General features: G+C 41.1%; 1 protein-coding gene across 1 annotated transcript; it reads right to left on the bottom strand.

Moving 5' to 3' along the window:
• Window positions 1-5028: 5028 nt before the first annotated feature.
• On the bottom strand, window positions 5029-18414 carry LOC135235142 (guanylate-binding protein 1-like). Its single transcript, XM_064300374.1, has 11 exons — window positions 18141-18414; window positions 16911-17112; window positions 16508-16635; window positions 15940-16049; window positions 15259-15449; window positions 11808-12050; window positions 11094-11374; window positions 10712-10924; window positions 10438-10540; window positions 9394-9587; window positions 5029-6094 (listed from the first exon to the last, which is right to left on the bottom strand). The coding sequence occupies exons 2-11, from the start codon at window positions 17104-17106 to the stop codon at window positions 5873-5875; spliced, it is 1881 nt and encodes a 626-aa protein (XP_064156444.1). The 5' UTR covers window positions 17107-17112; window positions 18141-18414; the 3' UTR covers window positions 5029-5872.
• Window positions 18415-18769: the final 355 nt, after the last annotated feature.

Here is an 18769-nt window from a genome sequence, read left to right as displayed (position 1 = left end):
TGCCACACTGATGTCTTGAGGTGTTGCTTCAGTATTTCTCGATAATCCTCCTTCTTCATGATGCCATCTATTTTCTGAAGTGCGCCAGTCCCTTTTCCAACAAAACGCCCCCATAACATGATGCTGCTACCCCCATGGTTTACAGTCGGGATGGTGTTCTTTGGATTAAAAGCCTCACCCTTTTTACTCCATACATAGCGCTGATCATTATGGCCTAACAGTTCAATTTTTGTTTCCTCTGACCAGAGAACACTCCTCCTAGACAAAAGGCTAGGGTCTTTGTCCTGCAAACTTCATTCTGGCTTTTTAATGATTTTATGAACTGTTTGGCTTCATAGAGCACCAGTGGTGCCGAACCCTGTTACTGTTCTTTCTCAGGTCCCGAGAAATTCAGCTGAATTTACAGTGGTCGACCTAGCGAATGCATTCTTTCCTGTACCGATTGAAAAAGAATCCCAGTACTGGTTTGCGTTCACATATGAAGGGAAAAGGTATACCTGCTCTTGCATTTGATCAGGGCTATGCAGAATCCCTGCTGTGTTTTCTGCGGCCCTCAAGAAAAATTTGGATGCGTTTGAATTCCCTGGCAAAAGCACTCTAATACAAGATGTTGATGACCTCTGTTCCCCTGACGCTGAAACATGCCTCACAGATTCCATTGCCCTTCTGAAATATCTAACTGAATAGGGGCACAAATGCAGTTTGCACAAGTTGCAGTTGGTCGAGATGGAGGCTAAATATTTAGGTCACATGATCTTACGCCAAGGTCGAACATTAGGAAGCAACATCTGAAATATAACCGAGCATTGTATCTGTTGAATAAGTCCATCATCTCCCTTGTAATTAGCAAGCCATTCCAGCTGCTGCAAAGCATTTCTTTGAATGTCTTGTAGTAAATATGGCAGAGGAAATTATAAAATAAACATGTTTAATAAATCAATGGAGAACATCCTTAAATTGTACTCAGATTGCACTCAAGGACAATAGTACTGCTGATTTGCATTTGTCCCCTCTACTCAGGTACTAGTTTAAACCTGCGATACCAGGTGAGTGAAATCGGTGGCCAATCAGAGACCGAACAATCTTGAAAAATCTATATTTACATGAGCATTAAGATGGGTGACCGACCCCTTCAGACTGCATCCTGACCCCTTTCTATTCCTAACCCCTAATACTCTTAATTTAGTAATTACTAGAATTAACATCACGGTTCTAGGCTGGCATAAGCTGGTATTTAAGATTACTAAAAGCACATGGAGTACATGTTAGTGTCACTCCCCCTCAAACATTGTTGGTAATTGTCTGTAGTTTCCTGTGTACAGAAAATGGAAAGATCTTGTGGCCGGTTGACCTAATTTTACATGCCGCAGTGGTTGTACATGAGGTAGTGTGGTGAGTGTAAGCCCCCCCCGTCTGTTATTTCCCTGTGTACAGAAAATGGAAAAAACTTTGCGCCAGGATGGCCTAATTTTACATGCAGCATCGAATGTATATGATGCAGTGCGTGCAGTGGTGTAGGTGTCATTTGAACATTGGGGGGGACACATGAAGTGGGGGGTCTGGGGATCCTCCCCCAGGAAATTTTGTGCATCAAACACTTCATTTCCTGCATTCTGGTGAATTTTTATGCACCAATTTATGCCTTTTCTGCATCAATTTATGGTGGAAATGTCTTTATTTATGTAAAGTTAAACACAAAATTCAGGGGGACAAATGCATGTGTTCTAAATATTGAGGGGGATGTATCCCCATGCGTCCCCCCAAAATCTACACCTATGAGTGCGTGGAGCGTTTGACTGCTTTATTTGGTTAATTTACTGTTGAATGACAAAAACCAGAACACTCTTCGGTTCTCCAGGAACAGCATTCCAGATCAGACTGGAATATACACTTTGTTAGTCTTTGGTGGCATTGCCTTTTAATTGCTTAACTTCCACAAGCTTCTCACAATACTTTTCTGGAATTTTTGCACATTCGTCCTGACAAAAATGGTGTAACTCAGTCAGGTTTGTGGGCCTCCTTGCTCATTCACGCTTTTTCAGTTCAGTCGAGAAATTTGATATGGGATTCAGGTCAGGGCTTTGTGATGGCCACTCCAATACTTTCACTTTGTCGTCTTTAAGCCATTTTGTTACTACTTTGGATGTATGCTTAGGATCATTGTCCTGCTGGAAGACCCAGTTGCGTCCAAGTTTTAACTTTCTAGCTGATCTCTTGAGGTGTTGCTTCAGTATTTCTACATAATCCTCCTTCTTCATGATTCCATCTATTTTCTGAAGTGCGCCAGTCCCTTTTCCAGTGAAACACCCCCATAACATGATGCTGCTACCCCCATGCTTCACAGTCGGAATGGTGTTCTTTCGATTAAAAGCCTCACCCTTTTTCCTCCATACATAGTGCTGATCATTATGGCCAAACAGTTGAAGTTTTGTTCCCTCTGACCAGAGAAAGGTGGTGATTACCTGCAAACTTCATTCTGGCTTTTTTATGCTGAGCTTGGAGTAGGGGCTTCCTTGCAGGACAGCCTTTCAGGCCATGGCGATGTAGAATAATGGTGGATGTAGATACTTTGGTACCTGATGCCTCCAACTCCTTTACCAGTTCCTTTGTTGTTGACTTGGGGTTCAGTTGAACCTTTCGGACAAAAGTTTGTTCAGCCCTGGGAGTTAATTTGTGTCTCCTTCTTGAATGATGCAGTGCCTGTGTGGTCCAAAGATTTTAATATTTGCATACGATTGTTTGTACAGATGCTCATGGTACCTTCAGTCGTTTGTAAAGGAGGAACCGGACTTGTGAAGGTCCACAATGTTTTTTCTGAAGTCTTGGCTGAGTCGCTTGGATTTTCCCATGGTATCAAGGGCAAAAATGGCAGTGGCTCTATAGGTAGGCCCTTAAATACAGCCACAGGTGCCAATTAACTCCCAGTTAACTCCTAATTATGACAATTGGCCAATCTGAAACTTCATTAAAATCATTACATCCATTTCTGGAATCTTCCACACTGTTTAAAGAGACAGGCAACTTGGTGTATGTAAACTTTTGGCCCACTGAACTGATATAGTGAATTAAAGGTGAAATAAATCTGTCTGTAATTGATCGTTTTAAAATGACCACAGATGTGAACAAAGTAGATGACCTAACTGACTTGCCATAGGAAATGTGAGTTGTGAAAAACTGAGTTTGAATATCTTTAGCTGAGCTGTATGTAAAATTTTGTCCTCAACTGTGTGTGTGGGGGGAGGGGGGGGGGGCAGTGTAGAATGACAGTTAGGGAACAGCACTGGCAATTGAGGCTGTAGACTCCATTCCCAGGTGGGGCACTGCCATAACCTAAATGTAACCTTAAATCATTATCCTGTATTATTCTGAATGGATTGCATGTGAAAGAAAGCTATGTCACCTTGGATATTTCAGGTGTGACTGGTTTACCAGTGCTAGAGCTCTGTGGTTTACATGGTTTAAAAAAACGCATAATTAAAAAAGAAAATTGCAATTATTTATTTGCTTAGGGATTATCTTGTGCAGTCAAGATACCATACTTTCCCCAAATTTAAAAGCAGGAAAATAATCATTTCCTTTTATTGTAACGGATATCATTTCTATAAATCATATACTTATAAGATGGAGCTGGACCAGCGTGTCTAATGTCTAATCAATAATGGGTTCATTCAGATTCAGGTTATCAGCAGTGTGTTTGGGGAGCATAACCGCTTTGCTTACTTTCTGGTAGACATCTCATTTAAAATTGCTACCAAACAACATAAGCTTAATGTCATAGTATTTGACATTAAGCTTATGTTAATTTCCACTCTTTGTCTTACTTGGTCCAGCCAATAAAAAACAGTCCATAACTGTATTTATACAATTGGCAGAAGTACATTTCTATTTTACCAGACACTTATCTAGAACAATTTACAGTTTTTTCAAGTTACATTCCAAAAAAAAAACAAGCATGAAACCGTCCAGACCCACCGCACACCTGTACTAACTATATAGCTAGCTAGCTATGGCATGTCCTCACCTCTGTAACGTTATTTGTTGTCCTCCGTGTGTCCATACATCTGTATCGGTGGTTGTAGCTGTGTGTCTTTAGCTCCTACTCATGCGTGCCGTATATCATCCGTACGCGGTAAGTAGGTTAACTAAAGTAGGTGAAACGCTAACACTGTAGGGTTAGCTAAAGTAACGTTAGGCGATAAAGCTGTGCTTAAAAATCTTGTGCAGTACCACCTGCGCATGCGTCCTACTAAACAAAGCACCACCTGCACATGCGTTCTACAAAACGTCCCTCTCAGGTCGTTCATGAGTGAGTGAGTGAGTGACCACAGTTTGCCACGCATAGCCACGGCGGCACGCCGTGGGAAAAACAGTTTCTATGCCAAGTGTCCACCTGGGTATATGTTCACTGAAGTAATTCAGGGTAAGTACCTTGATCAAAGGTGCAACACCAGAGTCTTACTACAGAATCAAACTCGCAACCTCCATGGAATGTAATCCCACTTTCCTCACCATTATACTACATCACCACCAGTATCCGAATACCCAGTTGTTTGATTTAAATAATATGCGGCTATAGGAGTACATATGTTGCACTTAGAAATAAATGTAATAATAGTTACCAAATTGTGTTCCCCGCCCCGGTCTGAACACTGTACAACAGAAAGTATGTTCACACAACCCCGCTTAATAAAAAAAACGTGTTCATTCAACTCGAAGTTTGTGTGATGCCGACGCGGCATCAAGTGTACACTGTGAGAGTAAAATTGATTTTGTCAGAGTTGATTGAACACTGAATGTTTTTGCTGCGTGAAGACAAAATACTGTGCGGTGTATAGGTTGCTTACAGGGAGGTTTCGAAGAATATGTTGGTTGAATACTAAGGCCTCAAAAGCTGCTAGAGATTTTTGTGTACCAGTAGGCAGTACTGAATGTTAAACAAATCTATTCAACGTTATACTATTATATTTTAACTAAGCTGAGCTGAATCATATTCACTTTTGAAAATGAAAACCATTGGGGAGTCCTAGAATTTGTTGGTGCTGCTCAAAAAGCCATGTCTGTGTTTTATTCTTTTTCATTATTCAAATGTCTCATAATTCAGCAGCATATGACATCGGTACAGAAACCGATGAGATTAAATCACATTGTGTTCAAATAAATTAAAATCCCTTAAAACAAACAACTACTTCAAAGCAAATAGCTGTTGCTGTGAATTCATATTATTTTTGGAAATGCTAAACATTTTGCATGATACCCACACCATAGCTGGGATTCAGTCATTTGTCCTTAACTTTGACAAACTAATTAAAATCACAAATTGTGATTTGTGATTGAACAATTTTTCTCTCTTCACATAGTTTGCTGAGTTTAGCAATCACTGAGACTAACTTGCCAAACTGAGTTTGTGGCGAAAAAGTGTAATACTTACACTTTTGTTTCCCTGTACGCCAAAGTTAAGGACAAATGTTGATTGAATCCAGGTCATTGCATTTTTCTGTCCCAAAAAAGCAATGATACTGCTGCTGCTACAAGAGGTTACGCTCATAATATTTTAAGCACGATACAATTCAGGTTTAGTACCTAAGGGTGCAACAGCAGTGCACACTCTGGGAATCAGACCTACAACCTCAGAGTTAAAACCCCGCATCCCTAAGCCTTTTTCTACCCTGCACCTAGGAATAAGATACTGTTTTCACAGCACTGTACTTTCATAGTTTTACTTTACGGCTTCTCGCTCCTTATGGCAGAGAGAAGAGAGACGTTCAAACAAAGTTTTGGGCACTTTGTTAAAACGGTGACAGTGTCGATTGTGACATGTTTCACAGCACAAATGACAGGTTACCGTGTCTCAGAACTGTTATTCTCCTTCAGCCTATTTTTTAAGCAGGCTTGAAAGAGCTGAGACACCCACCCCTGCTACCTTTGGGATGATTCCTGGCAAAAATATGGCGGCAGCTTGTCCCATGGCACTCAAAATAGTAGGAATATATGAACGGGACTCGTTTTCAGCCTTCTCCCTCTTGAGGGAATCAATTTCATCCTTCATGAGCTGTGCCTTCTCTTCGAAGCCTTGCTTAATGAGCTCCTCCTGTTCCTGAAAAGACAAAAACAACGAGAAGCAAAACCACGCTCAGAAAAACCTTAACTTGGAAAATCAGAGACACCAAGCATCACAATTGGAGTTCATGCTGTTTTCGCCCTGCATTAATACATAGGAAACAAGCTGAATGAATCAGCTGGGGTTTCTATTCATACTGCAGCAATCATACCTGACAGGAAGGATTTGATTAAGGTTTTTAAATTCATAATGTGGATTAACAAAGTGAACTATGAGAGATTCTTCAGGAGTTCTGTAAGTAGAATGTGGGGACGTAAATGGAAATGAGCAAAAGGTAAGTTCCACACAGACAGTAGGAAGCATTTTTTCATGCAGTCAATGTGTGGAATAGCTTGCCCGGTGTTGTAGTAGAGGTGAAAATGGGTGGTTTTCAAGACCAGACTTGATATTCAACGTTTCCGCTGGTAAGGTTTTGCCGTGGCGTGGCGCCACAGCAAAGTCCTTGCCGCCACACCATAATTAAAAAAAAAAAATTAGAATAAAATTAATTAAAAAAAATATATATATATATATACTGTATATAGCCTATATATTAAATTCATAAATTAAAAATGTTAAACTTTCTAAATATTTCTGCCTAATTACGCTTTCAAATCCATACTGTCGCGTCCACATATTTAGCCTACTTTCAAAAAGAGCCTAGGCCGCGCGCTCCGTGCTTGCTCCTTTCTGTGGCGGTCGGAAGACTTGCAGCGCGCTAATGTCGCACGGTCTGTCAAAGCGTCACTTTTTTTTCTTCAGCCACCGAAAGACAAGGAAAAGGCAGGTAGCGACGCTTCAAATATTACAAAAATACCATAGTGTTAACCAGTGTTTTAATTGGACAAAAATGAGTGCCGGTACCTACTCCTCAAATTACATACTGTTTAAAATAAATTAATGTTGGTAATCAAAAGAAGAGTCGGTACTCATTTACAAGTCCCGACAGCTCCTGCCCATCTGAAGCACTGGCGTTAACTATCATTCGGTGATGACAACTGGCGGATCCTAACTCTGACCGGGAAAATGGAATGCCTCATGCAGTTGTCTGATCGGACAAGTACAAAATAAATATGTAACGTTATCTGAAAATAAACAGTGTTTGTTTGAGCCGAAGCGGAACCTGTTCCAGTTGAGCTACGTGCCTACCATTTTTTTTTTAATCTAGAGCTACTGTTATAATGGTACAATACATCTGATTAAAATGGTGACCTGGAGAAGCCCGTCAGATGTCGCGGCCGCGAATTTTTTGGCAAATCGCCAAAACAGCGCGAATTAAAAAAAACGGCTGCGTTCTAATGACGATTATGATTATAACGAGAGGAGCAGTCTCACAAGCGGCTGCAGTGTCCAGAAATTAATACAGATAAAACTAGCTAATAAAACATACATTAATCAAGCATCTAAGTTAGTTAGGAAATTTTTGTATCATGCTTCTCAGTAGAATTAGAATGTAACAGAACAGAATCTTTAAAGCCATTTTTCTCACTTTTTCCTTTTTTTTGCATGGCAATGCATGTAAACTCTGCTATTGAGTGTGAGAGAGACAGAGAGAGAGGGCTTTGAATGTGGACCCAGCTCAAATTATATTGTTAAATAAAAAGATAAAACATTCTAAGTACTATTTTATCATGGTAATTGAGTTAATTTAGCAGAAGTGTCCCTTTTAAAGTGCAATATGTAACTTTTCTTGAGTATCAATTTTAGTCATGTAGTCCTCTATTCTTGAAGATAGAACTTCTAGATGGACAATGTGCATTTCAATTGTTCTCACCCCACCATAACTCAAAATACAGGCCTATTTTGCTTCAATATTTACAAACAATACAAGGGTTAACAAACCTTTTATGGTTTTAAAGTACATCTAAAAGTACTTTTTAGCTCTTGCAAACTGTTATTCCTTGTATCAAGAGCTCGTCAGAGCTATAAGATAGATTTAGATATTTTAAAAAAACCTTTAAGAAGTCTCAAAATGTTATGTTTTCATAGTCTTAAATTTTTTTGCCTTTGCTCACCCCCCCCCCCCCCCCCCCCCTTCCGGACACCCACCACCACACCAAGAGATCAATTCCACAGGAAACACTGGTATTAGATACTATCTAGCCTGTAGGTACAATTTAGTTAGGAAAATGGTGAGCATTGTTGGGCTGAATGGCCTGTTCTCATCATTATATTGTATTATGGTATGTTATGACATGGCTAAAAAAAGCACTGTTCCAGGTATAATAAAATAGCGATGGAATGTGGTCACCTTTTTTGTATTGAAACCAGAGAAGAGCACCACCAAGCAAGGTGTATGCTGGTAATATGAAGAAGAAAAACGTTGACTGTGATTGGCGGATACTTTTTGCATCTGGGCTGCGTGACTACAGCCAATAGGAAGAGCCAGAAAGTATCCTCCAGTCACTAATGATGCACAGTAAAATGTTCAGTGTTGAATCAACTCTAACACGTGGTCCCTATTGGATGTATGAACTAGAGTTGATAGAGTTGAGTTAAAATTTTACTGTGTGTTGTTCTATCTGTTGTCAACAAGGTACTCTATGATTAGTAGAGTTCCTCTCTGGTTTCTATGCAAAAGGGGAGCGATTTCTTCTCTCGATTGCATTCCTCTCTACTGTTGCAGGAGATTCTACCTGGGTAAGTGCCCCAACCTTTCGCATATGCGTAATGCAGTATTATTGCTTTTTGTGTGTAAGCGGAAGACCAGTTATCAGTTCCCATGTCTGGGATGCTACAGCATGGCAACAAACTATCAACCAAACATACAACAAACTTTATAAAATCTTGGTCAGTGAGCTAAGCACAATGTGGCACACTATCACAGGCTGATGGGGATTATTTGTTTCTTCATTCCTCTACATGTTTGATTTATTTTTCTCCCCACTCCCACCTGCAGAAAATGTAACCTCTAACTCAGGGGTAGTGAACCCTGGTCCTGGAGAGAAACTGGTCTGGCAGGGTTTTGTGTTCACCTTACAATCAGCAACCAAGTTTGATCCAAGAAACCAAGATAAGTGATTTAACTGTGTATTTGACTGCTTTAATTGGTTAATTTAGTGTTGAATAACAAAAACCCAGAACACTCTGTGGTTCTCCAGGAACAGAATTCCAGACCAGACTGGGGGCCAATACAGTTACTTGAAATAAGGGTGGCTTTTGGAGACCTCCCCTCAGGTCTTATCTTTAACTGAAGTATTAATGTCGAAGGCAACAATATCACTCAGGGCATCTCTGACAAAGAAGCTGGCCACAGGTCTACGAGCTTGTTGAGTGCAAATGCCTGCAGAATCTACCTGCAGCTTGCTGTTCAGGACCATGTCTAACTCCTTTGCAGCATTCTTCTTGTCCTCCTCCAACTTTTCCTCCAGCTGCTTCTTGTTCTCTTCGAAGGTTCGCTCCTGGTCGATCAGCTGCCTCTCCGTGATCTTTCTCTGCTCCTCAGAAGCACGAGTCTCTTGATACATGACCTCCATTTTTGCCCAAAGTTCTGGAGGAAGATGCATGGCTGTGTCAGCTCAACAGTGATTAATCATGAGTCAATTGAAGCAATATACACAAGATAAGGCCATAGATCAGGGGCCTGCAACCTTGTTTCTGGACAGCGACAGGGTTTGCTGTTTTTCTTTGTTACTGAGCACATAATTGATCAATTATGGCTGGTGATCACACAGAAAAATCATCCGACCTTGTGTCTCTGCTCTGAAATGGTTATTCATTTAAAGGTAAAAACAAAAACCAGCAGCCCCTAGGCTTTCCAGGACCAGGACTACATAGGCCTTCCATAATTGATAATTATGTAGAATAATATCTTTTTGGTAATCAATGTTCAACAATTTTACCGTAAAATTAAATATTATTTCATCATGAGATGAGTAATGTGCTTTGGGTGAATGGTTCTTGCCATATAAGTATTTTAATGCAAATTCTTCATTTTAATGCGATGCATTCAGTAATGGTTATGAGTGTCAGCACATATAGAAAGATGAGTATCTGGTGGGTCTGTAGAATCATGCATTTCCATCCCCTCTTTAGATCCTTTGAGTATATCAACAGATACTACTATGGACTAACAAATTGGTAAACTCTGTACTGTTAACTTTTATAAGGAACGCATGTAGTTCTCTCTCCCTTCCATTGATGCTGAAATGGTCCATCTTGATGCATCATCTGAGAAATACATTTTCAAGAACCTCAAAAAAACTGAAAACTGAAGGAATACAAGAGTCGGGCGTCTGGTTAGCCCATAGTAATATATGTTGTATACTGCAAAAGGATGTAGTGTCACAGGGAAGTATTTATAAAATCCAACCCATTTCATGAATCCTTTGTGACATCACCTTCTTCCTTCCGTTGTGCATCACTGAGAGATTGGTCCACAGTCATTATGGCTTGCTCAACAGGTTCTTTCTTGGCCAGGTATTCCTTTAGACATTCCTCATCCTGTAACCCAGCACTCATGTGAGCAGCCCTCATAAGAACAGAGAGAACATTCACTTAAAAATATCCAGTCCAATCCAATTAAAGTGCAGGACTGCCTGGGTATTACAATACACACCTATGATAGATCATAAATCAGATGTCCTCCAGTTTACCTTGTCCAGTGTACTGTACCTTTATTCCTTTTCCCGGTGCTGATCTGTATTTTGAGATGCCATTTCGTAACGCCTTGCGGTACTGCTGGTATCCTCCAACTGACATGTATTGTCCAGATGCAGTATTTTTCTCCAGAGGCCCGAATATTTGCCCGATGATGGACTCGCAAGCCTTCTGCGATTCAACAACATTCTTCTCGCAGATTGCCATGTACTCTGTCTGCAGCAGTTTCTACAATAAAGAGGAGAAGGAGGCAGATGATGATGACACACAGGTTATGGCCCAGATACTGTCTACCCACAATGCACCCCAGCCCTGAGCCATGGTGTCCACTACACAATAAAATGAAGAGTACAGTTTGATTGATGGGGAATAGTAGGGACTGACTGCATTCCTTTACCATTAGCTCAAGTTGGTTTTTCTGATCCTCATCCTTGAAGCAGAGGTTCATGAAGATCTCGACAGCATTTTTCTCGACATTGCCGTGTATACGTGACAGCTCCTCCTGTGTTTCAGTTGGGAAGGCAACCCAACTGGCCATCTCTTCCTTGTAGGACTTCACAGCAGCAGCTATTGCATTAGAGTTCTCAATCTGGGCCAGAGCCACAACTGCATTTTCCAGGCAGGGAACCTGACCACTGCAGATAGCGTCCACAAACACCTTTGCGAGGTTCCCCAGCACTGCAATACACAGTGATGAGACTGTTTTTTTTTTTTTTACACACAGTGATGTATGATTCTTGGCATGAGCCTTATGCTTGTTATTAAAGGCTTAGCACAGAAGACAGAGCGTGGCCTCTGATTTATCATACTTTAACCATCACCTGATAACAACAGCATTTCATTTCCATGATGGCTGAACGCAGAATTTATATGACATTCTAACAGGTAAAGGCTTTTCTGTAATTACACCACGGACGACGCAAACTGAATTTATAAGGACCAAAGGCCCACACATGTCAAAGAATCATGGACTAGCACAGAATATTTTGAGATCCAATAAAAGAATTACCATAACCTCAGTTAATCTATTTTTATGATTTTAGGAAGTTATATGTTGCAACACCTCCCTGAAGAATAAGTGGATGATAACAGGTGGTTGGTCAATACTCACTTCTGCCAGTCATATAATAGCCCCCTTTCATGGTTTTGGTTTTGGTTTCGCTCATGATGTGATTATAGAAGCTCCTGGCTTGCTCCACGAAGGAGGGTTCCAAGTCTTCGTCGCTCAGGTCATCCATGTGCTTCATCTTCTCTGCATTGGCGGGACGGTCGAACACAAAGCACTTCCGGGTGGGGAAGAAGCTCCGGAGGCTGCTCCGTGGCATGTTGTAGTCCGTGGTTTGCTTCGAAAGCCCTTGTTTTAAAAGACAAATCGGTACGAAAAAAAAAAACTTCCAGTTTCCTTTTGTAGCTTTTGGCTCATAGCGTAGTTCATCAAGCAACTTTATTAGGCTACTTTCGAACAAAACTACAAATCTGTGTCTTGTCAAATAAAACTGAAATTTTCAGCCATTTAACTGCACTGTTACAAGACCTATATAAGCCAGATCAAATATGTATTTAAGATCCTTTAAACCCTTTAGATGCTGGAATATTTGAAAATACTCCCATAGATCCCTGATAATTTTCAATGAGGCACATCACTAATCTAAATGTACAAATCATATAAAATAATTTTGTTTTAAATATCGAAGAAAATATACAATATGACATTGTAAGAAATATGTAGGAAATTTACTGATGTCTATAGCCAGTTATAACATATTAAAAATAATTATATGGCCAAGGTCTGACACCACACGGAATATGCACATGTTTGTAGATTGTTGACGGACTGCTGATCACAACCGGTCAGGAACCACTCGTCATTGCCTCCAGCCTGCACACATCTGTCGCCACCTGCTGCTCCCCATCACCGCCACCCGGCCCTTCATCATCTGAGCCACATTATAAACCCTATAAAACTGACTGACATGTTGGTCATCAGTTGGCACCCTGAGCCGACCAGAGGACGATGCGTTTCCTCCTTGAGCCTGGTTCCTTCTAAGGTTTCTTCCCATCTGCCACAGGGAGTTTTTCCTTGTCACTGTTGCCTTAAGTAGGCAGTATACTTTGTACGAAGTAGACCTTTTTGAGCAAAACGAAGCAATCAGAACAACTGACGAACAAAAAGACGCGGTGTTGTGTGTTCGTACGGTGCAGGGTGCGACGGCCTAAAGGGAGAACTTTTCGAAAAGTTCTTTCTTGTTCTCCGACCTCTCCCTCTCAGCTATTGGTCCAAATATCACATAGTTGGTTACGTCACGGTTGAGAGTTCAGAGGGCTGAATTCACATGATAATGTACGGAGAGTCAACGCCAATCTCTCTTCTGTAGAGATGGGAATTCTGTGAGTTCCCGCATGTTTGATGAATGGTGCTACTTGTTTCAGCAAGTCATCAAAACGCCTAGCACACATTCGGAAATAAGAGAAAGTGGACCCCCTCGTATAAACTTGCACTTGCCGAATGTACAGACAAAACTCTCCATTCTCCGTCCTACTCTGATTAGAGGGCGAACGTACCATTTTCTTTGCCTTTTTTCTTCTTTTGCATAGCTAGATAAACTAAAGCCACTTTAAACACTTTAAACTTTTTGTTTTGTGTTGTGATCTCGCGTAGCCCTTCTCTTTATACATCCATGGCGTAGCTGCGAGACGGAGGTCTGGTTGATATTCCAGTCCCGGTTAATAGCTGCCTCGTAATTATTCACGCCCCAGCGGCGTGGAGTGACTTTAAACGGTGCGGTGTTCTCACTGAGTATACCGACAACAGTGTTCGTGGACATGTTCGCCGCTGGTTCTCAATCCTGAAGTTCTTTCTTCTTACTGAGTATACTGCCAGCTTTAGGCTTGCTCCTGTGGGGGTTTAGGCCAGGGTTGTCTGTAAAGCGTATTGTGACAACTGCTGTAAAATACGCTATACAAATAAAATTTGATTGATTGATTGATTGACTGATCATTGGTGCTTGTACTTGTTAAATCGTTAAGACCAATGAGTGAATGTGTCTTTGTGAGGTGGTGTCTAAAATCTTGCTCAGCTTCCTCCATCCGACCACTGACTGTCTCATCTACTTCATGGAGACTCTTCCTCACAACGTCTTGTCATAGTGATCAAAGTGGGTCTACAGAAGCCAACAGAGGGCATTCTCTATTAAGGGCTGCCAATCGGCAGGGTGACGTGGGAACTTGGCAGAACCAACACTCATGTTTTAACCAGACCCTCCCAGTGAGAGGCCACCATCTTGCCCGCTCTGATGCAGCGGCGAACAAGCAGCAATGTTACACCCTTCCCGGTGTAGGACCCAGTCTCTACTGGTTGCTCAGCTGGTTGCTTGGCTGGTTGCTAGGCTGGTTGCTTGGCTGGTTACTTGGTGGTTGCTTGGCTGTTCTCCTCGTGGTCAGCTCTGTCTGTGCTGGACTATAGTTATTTTAACCAAAGTTATAAAATGTCTCTTAATAATTCTGAAATGAGGTAACTAAATAGTGAAAACCTTAACAAATAGGACTCATCCGCAGTATTCTATCTCAAGTACCTTAGAGATATTGCAATTTCCTCCCAACAGAAGGACAACATGTGAGGGAGGGGAAGTGTGAAGACCAGACGCGACCAAACAGGGGATCTATAAGTTACCAAAGGGGCACTCCAGTAACCACTGAGTCTCGTGAGAGACGAAATAAGAAGGGGGTGCTATACTCCTAAGGGACGTATCCCGAAAAATGAATAAACCCCTAAACGGGTAACTGAGGAAGAAGGAGTATATAAAGAAAATAAAGGAACAGGGAAAAGAAAAGAAAAAACGACTTCGACCCGAAGCAGAGAGAAAGAAAATGTCTTTTCAAAAACAAACAGAAGAAGTTCTGAGGCCAACTAAAACCAGGGGGGAAACTGGTTAGTAAGAGGCAGAAAGGTTTGTGCCCCAACGGTGACACAATAACCCCTTAAAACCGCCAGCCTCAGAATCTGGACATATACCGTCCTAATACCTTTCTCCCAAAAAAACAAACAAACTGAAGTCATAATTCTTTTAAATTTCTTTGTTCTTAAAATCCTTACACCTTCCTCAGAAATACGACAGGGAACTGGCTAGAGCAAAACACGTTACACTCAAGCACCGTTCCACTGCCTACTGACGCTTTAAATACCCAGCCACAGGTGTGGCTGGTAATCAGCGGAAGATGTGAGCAACCCACAGGTGAAACCGATCAGAGGTAACCCTGCAGGAATGCACGGAATGTTCAAGCAGGAACAATCCTCCCACAGGAACCAAAAATAACGATTAGCCGAGTGGCTAATCTGCGAGCTCGAACTAATCGTCCCCACACACCAAAATAACGATTAGCCGAGTGGAATGCTAACCACTGAGCCGGTGCAGGCACAGAAAAATGATCTACCCTGCACAGAAACCGTGACACAACAGTCTTTAGATGAAAACTGGGAAATGAATAGCCTAGTATGCCGCATACATACGGTGTGTGTATATACATTCAAACCGCTATCTGACTACAAATTGTCAGTGCCTCACCAGATTTCAGCTTGAGAGCGTTTTCCAGGTATTGGTCAGCGGTTATCTGGTTCCCATCATGCACCAGCTCCAAGGTGAAGTCCCGAACTGTCCACACAAAGGAGGGGAAGAAGCGCATAAACTCAGTGGACTCGTCCTCGTCCCCGGCCTGCGATTTCACCTTGATGTGGTCCGTCAGTTCCGTCACATAGCTGGAGGGTCAGTAGTACAAGAAAAACCAACAACAGGGGCACCCATGCAAAGCTATGCATTCCAAACTAAGAAGGTTTTCAATGTTTATATTAAAAATAATAAACACAAACAAATATTATTTAAAAATAATATTTGTTAAATATATCATTTGGAACATTTTTTTGAAAGAATAATATGTATCACAGAAATGTTAAATCTGAACAAGAACTTCAAAAGTTCTGCATGAAAACCATTGTATGAATATGATAAATCATTTCTGGACAATGGCTCTGATTTCAAAGTAACATTGCCTACATATTAAATGTTCCTTTTGTAAGCCACTTTGGCTAAAATGATCTACCAAATGCCCAAAAAGTATAAACTCTATTATTATGAATGAAGATGTCATTTTTTGTACTCATCATTTTTTTTTGTTTTGTTATATAATCACACTAGTGGGGTGGCCACAGAAAGGGCAGCTAAATGGGAAGTGGCCCCAGTACAGGATACTGAAGCCGTTGCAGAGCGTCATTGTCGATGGTCCCGATGCTGTTGTACACCAGCGTGCTGCTCAGGAGGACCGCCAGAGAAAAGACCCAGTTGTCGTTCTTCGCATCTCCCTGGGTAGACAACAAAAACGGAAGATTTCCCAGCATCAGACCTCGTACTCTGTCAGCTGGTGGGAGGTGGGAGTCCCCATTACCTGATTACGTGAACGCCGCATTGCGTTCGATTGGCGCTTTTACATGGACAATGTAATCTGATGTAATGTCATGCCATCTTATCCAGAGTGACAATGTGAGCTATGAATACGAGTCACAAGGACCAAAGGTGGGTGATTAAGCATGTGTCTGTATCATGTTGAGACAAAAGAAAACTGACTTAACAAACAGTTACTATATTCATATGTGTTTTGAAGAAACCGCAGAAAATAAATATGGATCTCCACGTGGAAGGACGGTGACAATGTATGGGCAGATGGACTGCGACACGGCAAATCGAATGTTTATTCAAAAAACGGGGCATACTTTTGTATTTGTCTATTCACGTTGGAGGCAGAAAACATTGAATCCCTCACCTTCTCCACATCCCCCAACCCTTCGGTGTCCAGCAACACCAGGGTGTGGTTCGCTTTTTTCGGGTGAGGGACGCACCACATCCATATGCCCTTCGTCTTTGACTGTATGGTGGATCCGAGGGCAAATCCTTAAGTGGTAGATAGGACAGGACCAAGTTCAGGGCTGAATCAGTTATTATTATTATTATTATTATTATTATTATTATTATTATTATTTCCTCTGTTTTTGCCTGGATCTTTTATACCATTTTTATGACATTTTGAGGTACTTTCTTTCCATTACTTAAAATATGACTGCGCTCTTACATGTAAATGAATATGCATGTGCTTGTTACGTAGAAATTCCACGGGTGGGAAAATGTGTTATGGCGTTACTATTTCTAATGGGAAATGACAGTCTCACCCTTTCTCTTCCCAGCCAGCTTGTTCATCAAGTATGACTTCCCAGTGCGGTACAGACCCACTATTGCCACAACAACCACAGGCTGATCTATCTGTTTCAGGATCTCTACAGCCTCTGGCACGAGGCGCAGGTTCCCGTCCTGCTCGTTTTCAACCAGACAGATTGGTTCACGCATTGAAACAGTGCCACTAGACATGATGCTCTGCACAAACACACATAGAAGGAGAAATACAGGGTAGTTACAAGGGGGACATTTGGAATAGGTATAGTTGACTTCTGAGTATTTAAAGAATACTGGGCAGTGAGCTGTGGCCAGACAAGTTTTTGCTTCCATTTTGCCACCACTACACAAAATACCCAAATTTAACTCAGAATAGAGTTGTAATAAACCCTGCTTCTGCAGTTCCACAGGTCTGATGGTATTTATTCATACCTTAAGTCAACATCCATTTCAAGGCAAAGGAAGTAGGTGAGTGTTTAACTGTATAATTTGCCTTCACGAAGGTTGGCCAACCAAAGTGATCGATTTTTACTGAAACATGTCTCCCTCCTATGGACATATGAGGTAAAACAGTTTTCTGTAATTGCGTGGTAGGCTGTCACATTGCCAATTTTTAATTATTAAGGAATTGTGCGCAATCCAGTTGTGAACTCAAATGCTTTTGGGCAATACTGATTATATGATTCTATTTGTATTGTCGTTGTTCCCTTGAAAAGCTGTGGATAAGAGCGTCTGCTAAATGCCGGTAAAGTGACAGTTATTATGCTACAAATACATTTCATGGTTCTGATGTATTCTATGAATAAGCTACGTTGTGCTATTCGGCAAACATCTTGAAATATGCTGAAAAATGTTGCTGAGGAATCAACCCTCAAGGTATTCTGGAAGGATTCAGTCTGTCTGGGTCTTAAAGCTAAATAAATAAATGGTTACAAAATTTTTTTTTAAGTTTATTTTGAGTTCTTGTTGAAAGACGGACGTTTTCCTACGCAGAAACGGTAATGTTTGTGTTTCCGTGCTACAATGATGTTTTCGTCAAATTTACATTGTACAAAGATCGGAATTTCATTTCAGTCTGGTACATAAATCTGGTAGACCTACATAAATAAAGGATTGCGGAGAGTTCACGAATCGCATGCCATTTCAACTCAGCCTATATGTTGCTGGTAAGAAGAAGAAGAAAAAGAGGGACAGGACCAAGAATAATAGAGCAAAATTGCATCTCTTACTATTAGTTGACTTTTCACAGGCAGGCTCTGAGTGCACCTCTTCTGCGGATAACAAGCACTTAATGATCAGAGAGTGAAAGGAGAAACCGCTTCAGGTTTGGTTTCATTTTCGATCGTTCGGTGTTAGTAGCCTAGACTACTTGTGGATTGCTTCTCAGAATAGTCAGTGGTGCACGGGTCTAACTTGTTTGGCTTGTATATTAGTGGTGAAAATACCAAGACGACTGAAAATACAAAGATTAACGGATTTAATGCGCAAAGAATAGGCGTACTGGATGGACCCTAAGCAGGGTTCGGGTTATGTGGGAGCTAATGGGAGCTGAGCTCCCATAAGGAGGGGTCTGAGCTCCCATGAAAGCAGTAAAATCATACATCTGTGGGGGTCGCTAATACATTACCAACAACCATTATTTTACCTAATTACTAACCATTCCATCAAAATTTAGTGCAATGGTGTTATTCACCTCTCACAGATCATGGTTTCATTAGGATAATTCACTCGTTTTTCATAAAAAATACACGTTCAAACTCTTTTTTCTGTATATTGGAAAAACCTAGATATGAAATACACTAGTTTTATATAACATTTAATTTTAAATTTGTTTTACATTTTTAAACATTTTTTTTTT

Source organism: Anguilla rostrata, chromosome 1 (genome assembly GCF_018555375.3).
Source record: "Anguilla rostrata isolate EN2019 chromosome 1, ASM1855537v3, whole genome shotgun sequence".
Classification (NCBI taxonomy): Eukaryota; Metazoa; Chordata; class Actinopteri; order Anguilliformes; family Anguillidae; genus Anguilla; species Anguilla rostrata.
The sequence above is the reverse complement of the archived record's forward strand: the minus strand, read 5'-3'. Positions and strand labels throughout refer to the sequence as shown.

Coding starts and splice junctions, on each gene's coding strand:
- LOC135235142 (XM_064300374.1), bottom strand. CDS start 17,106: ATGTCTAGTGGCACTGTTTCAATGCGTGAACCAATCTGTCTGGTTGAA. Junction 11,375..11,807: donor CTATTATATGACTGGCAGAA/GTGAGTATTGAC, acceptor TGTGTATTGCAG/TGCTGGGGAACCTCGCAAAG. Junction 6,095..9,393: donor TCCTGAACAGCAAGCTGCAG/GTAGATTCTGCA, acceptor TTGTCTTTTCAG/GAACAGGAGGAGCTCATTAA.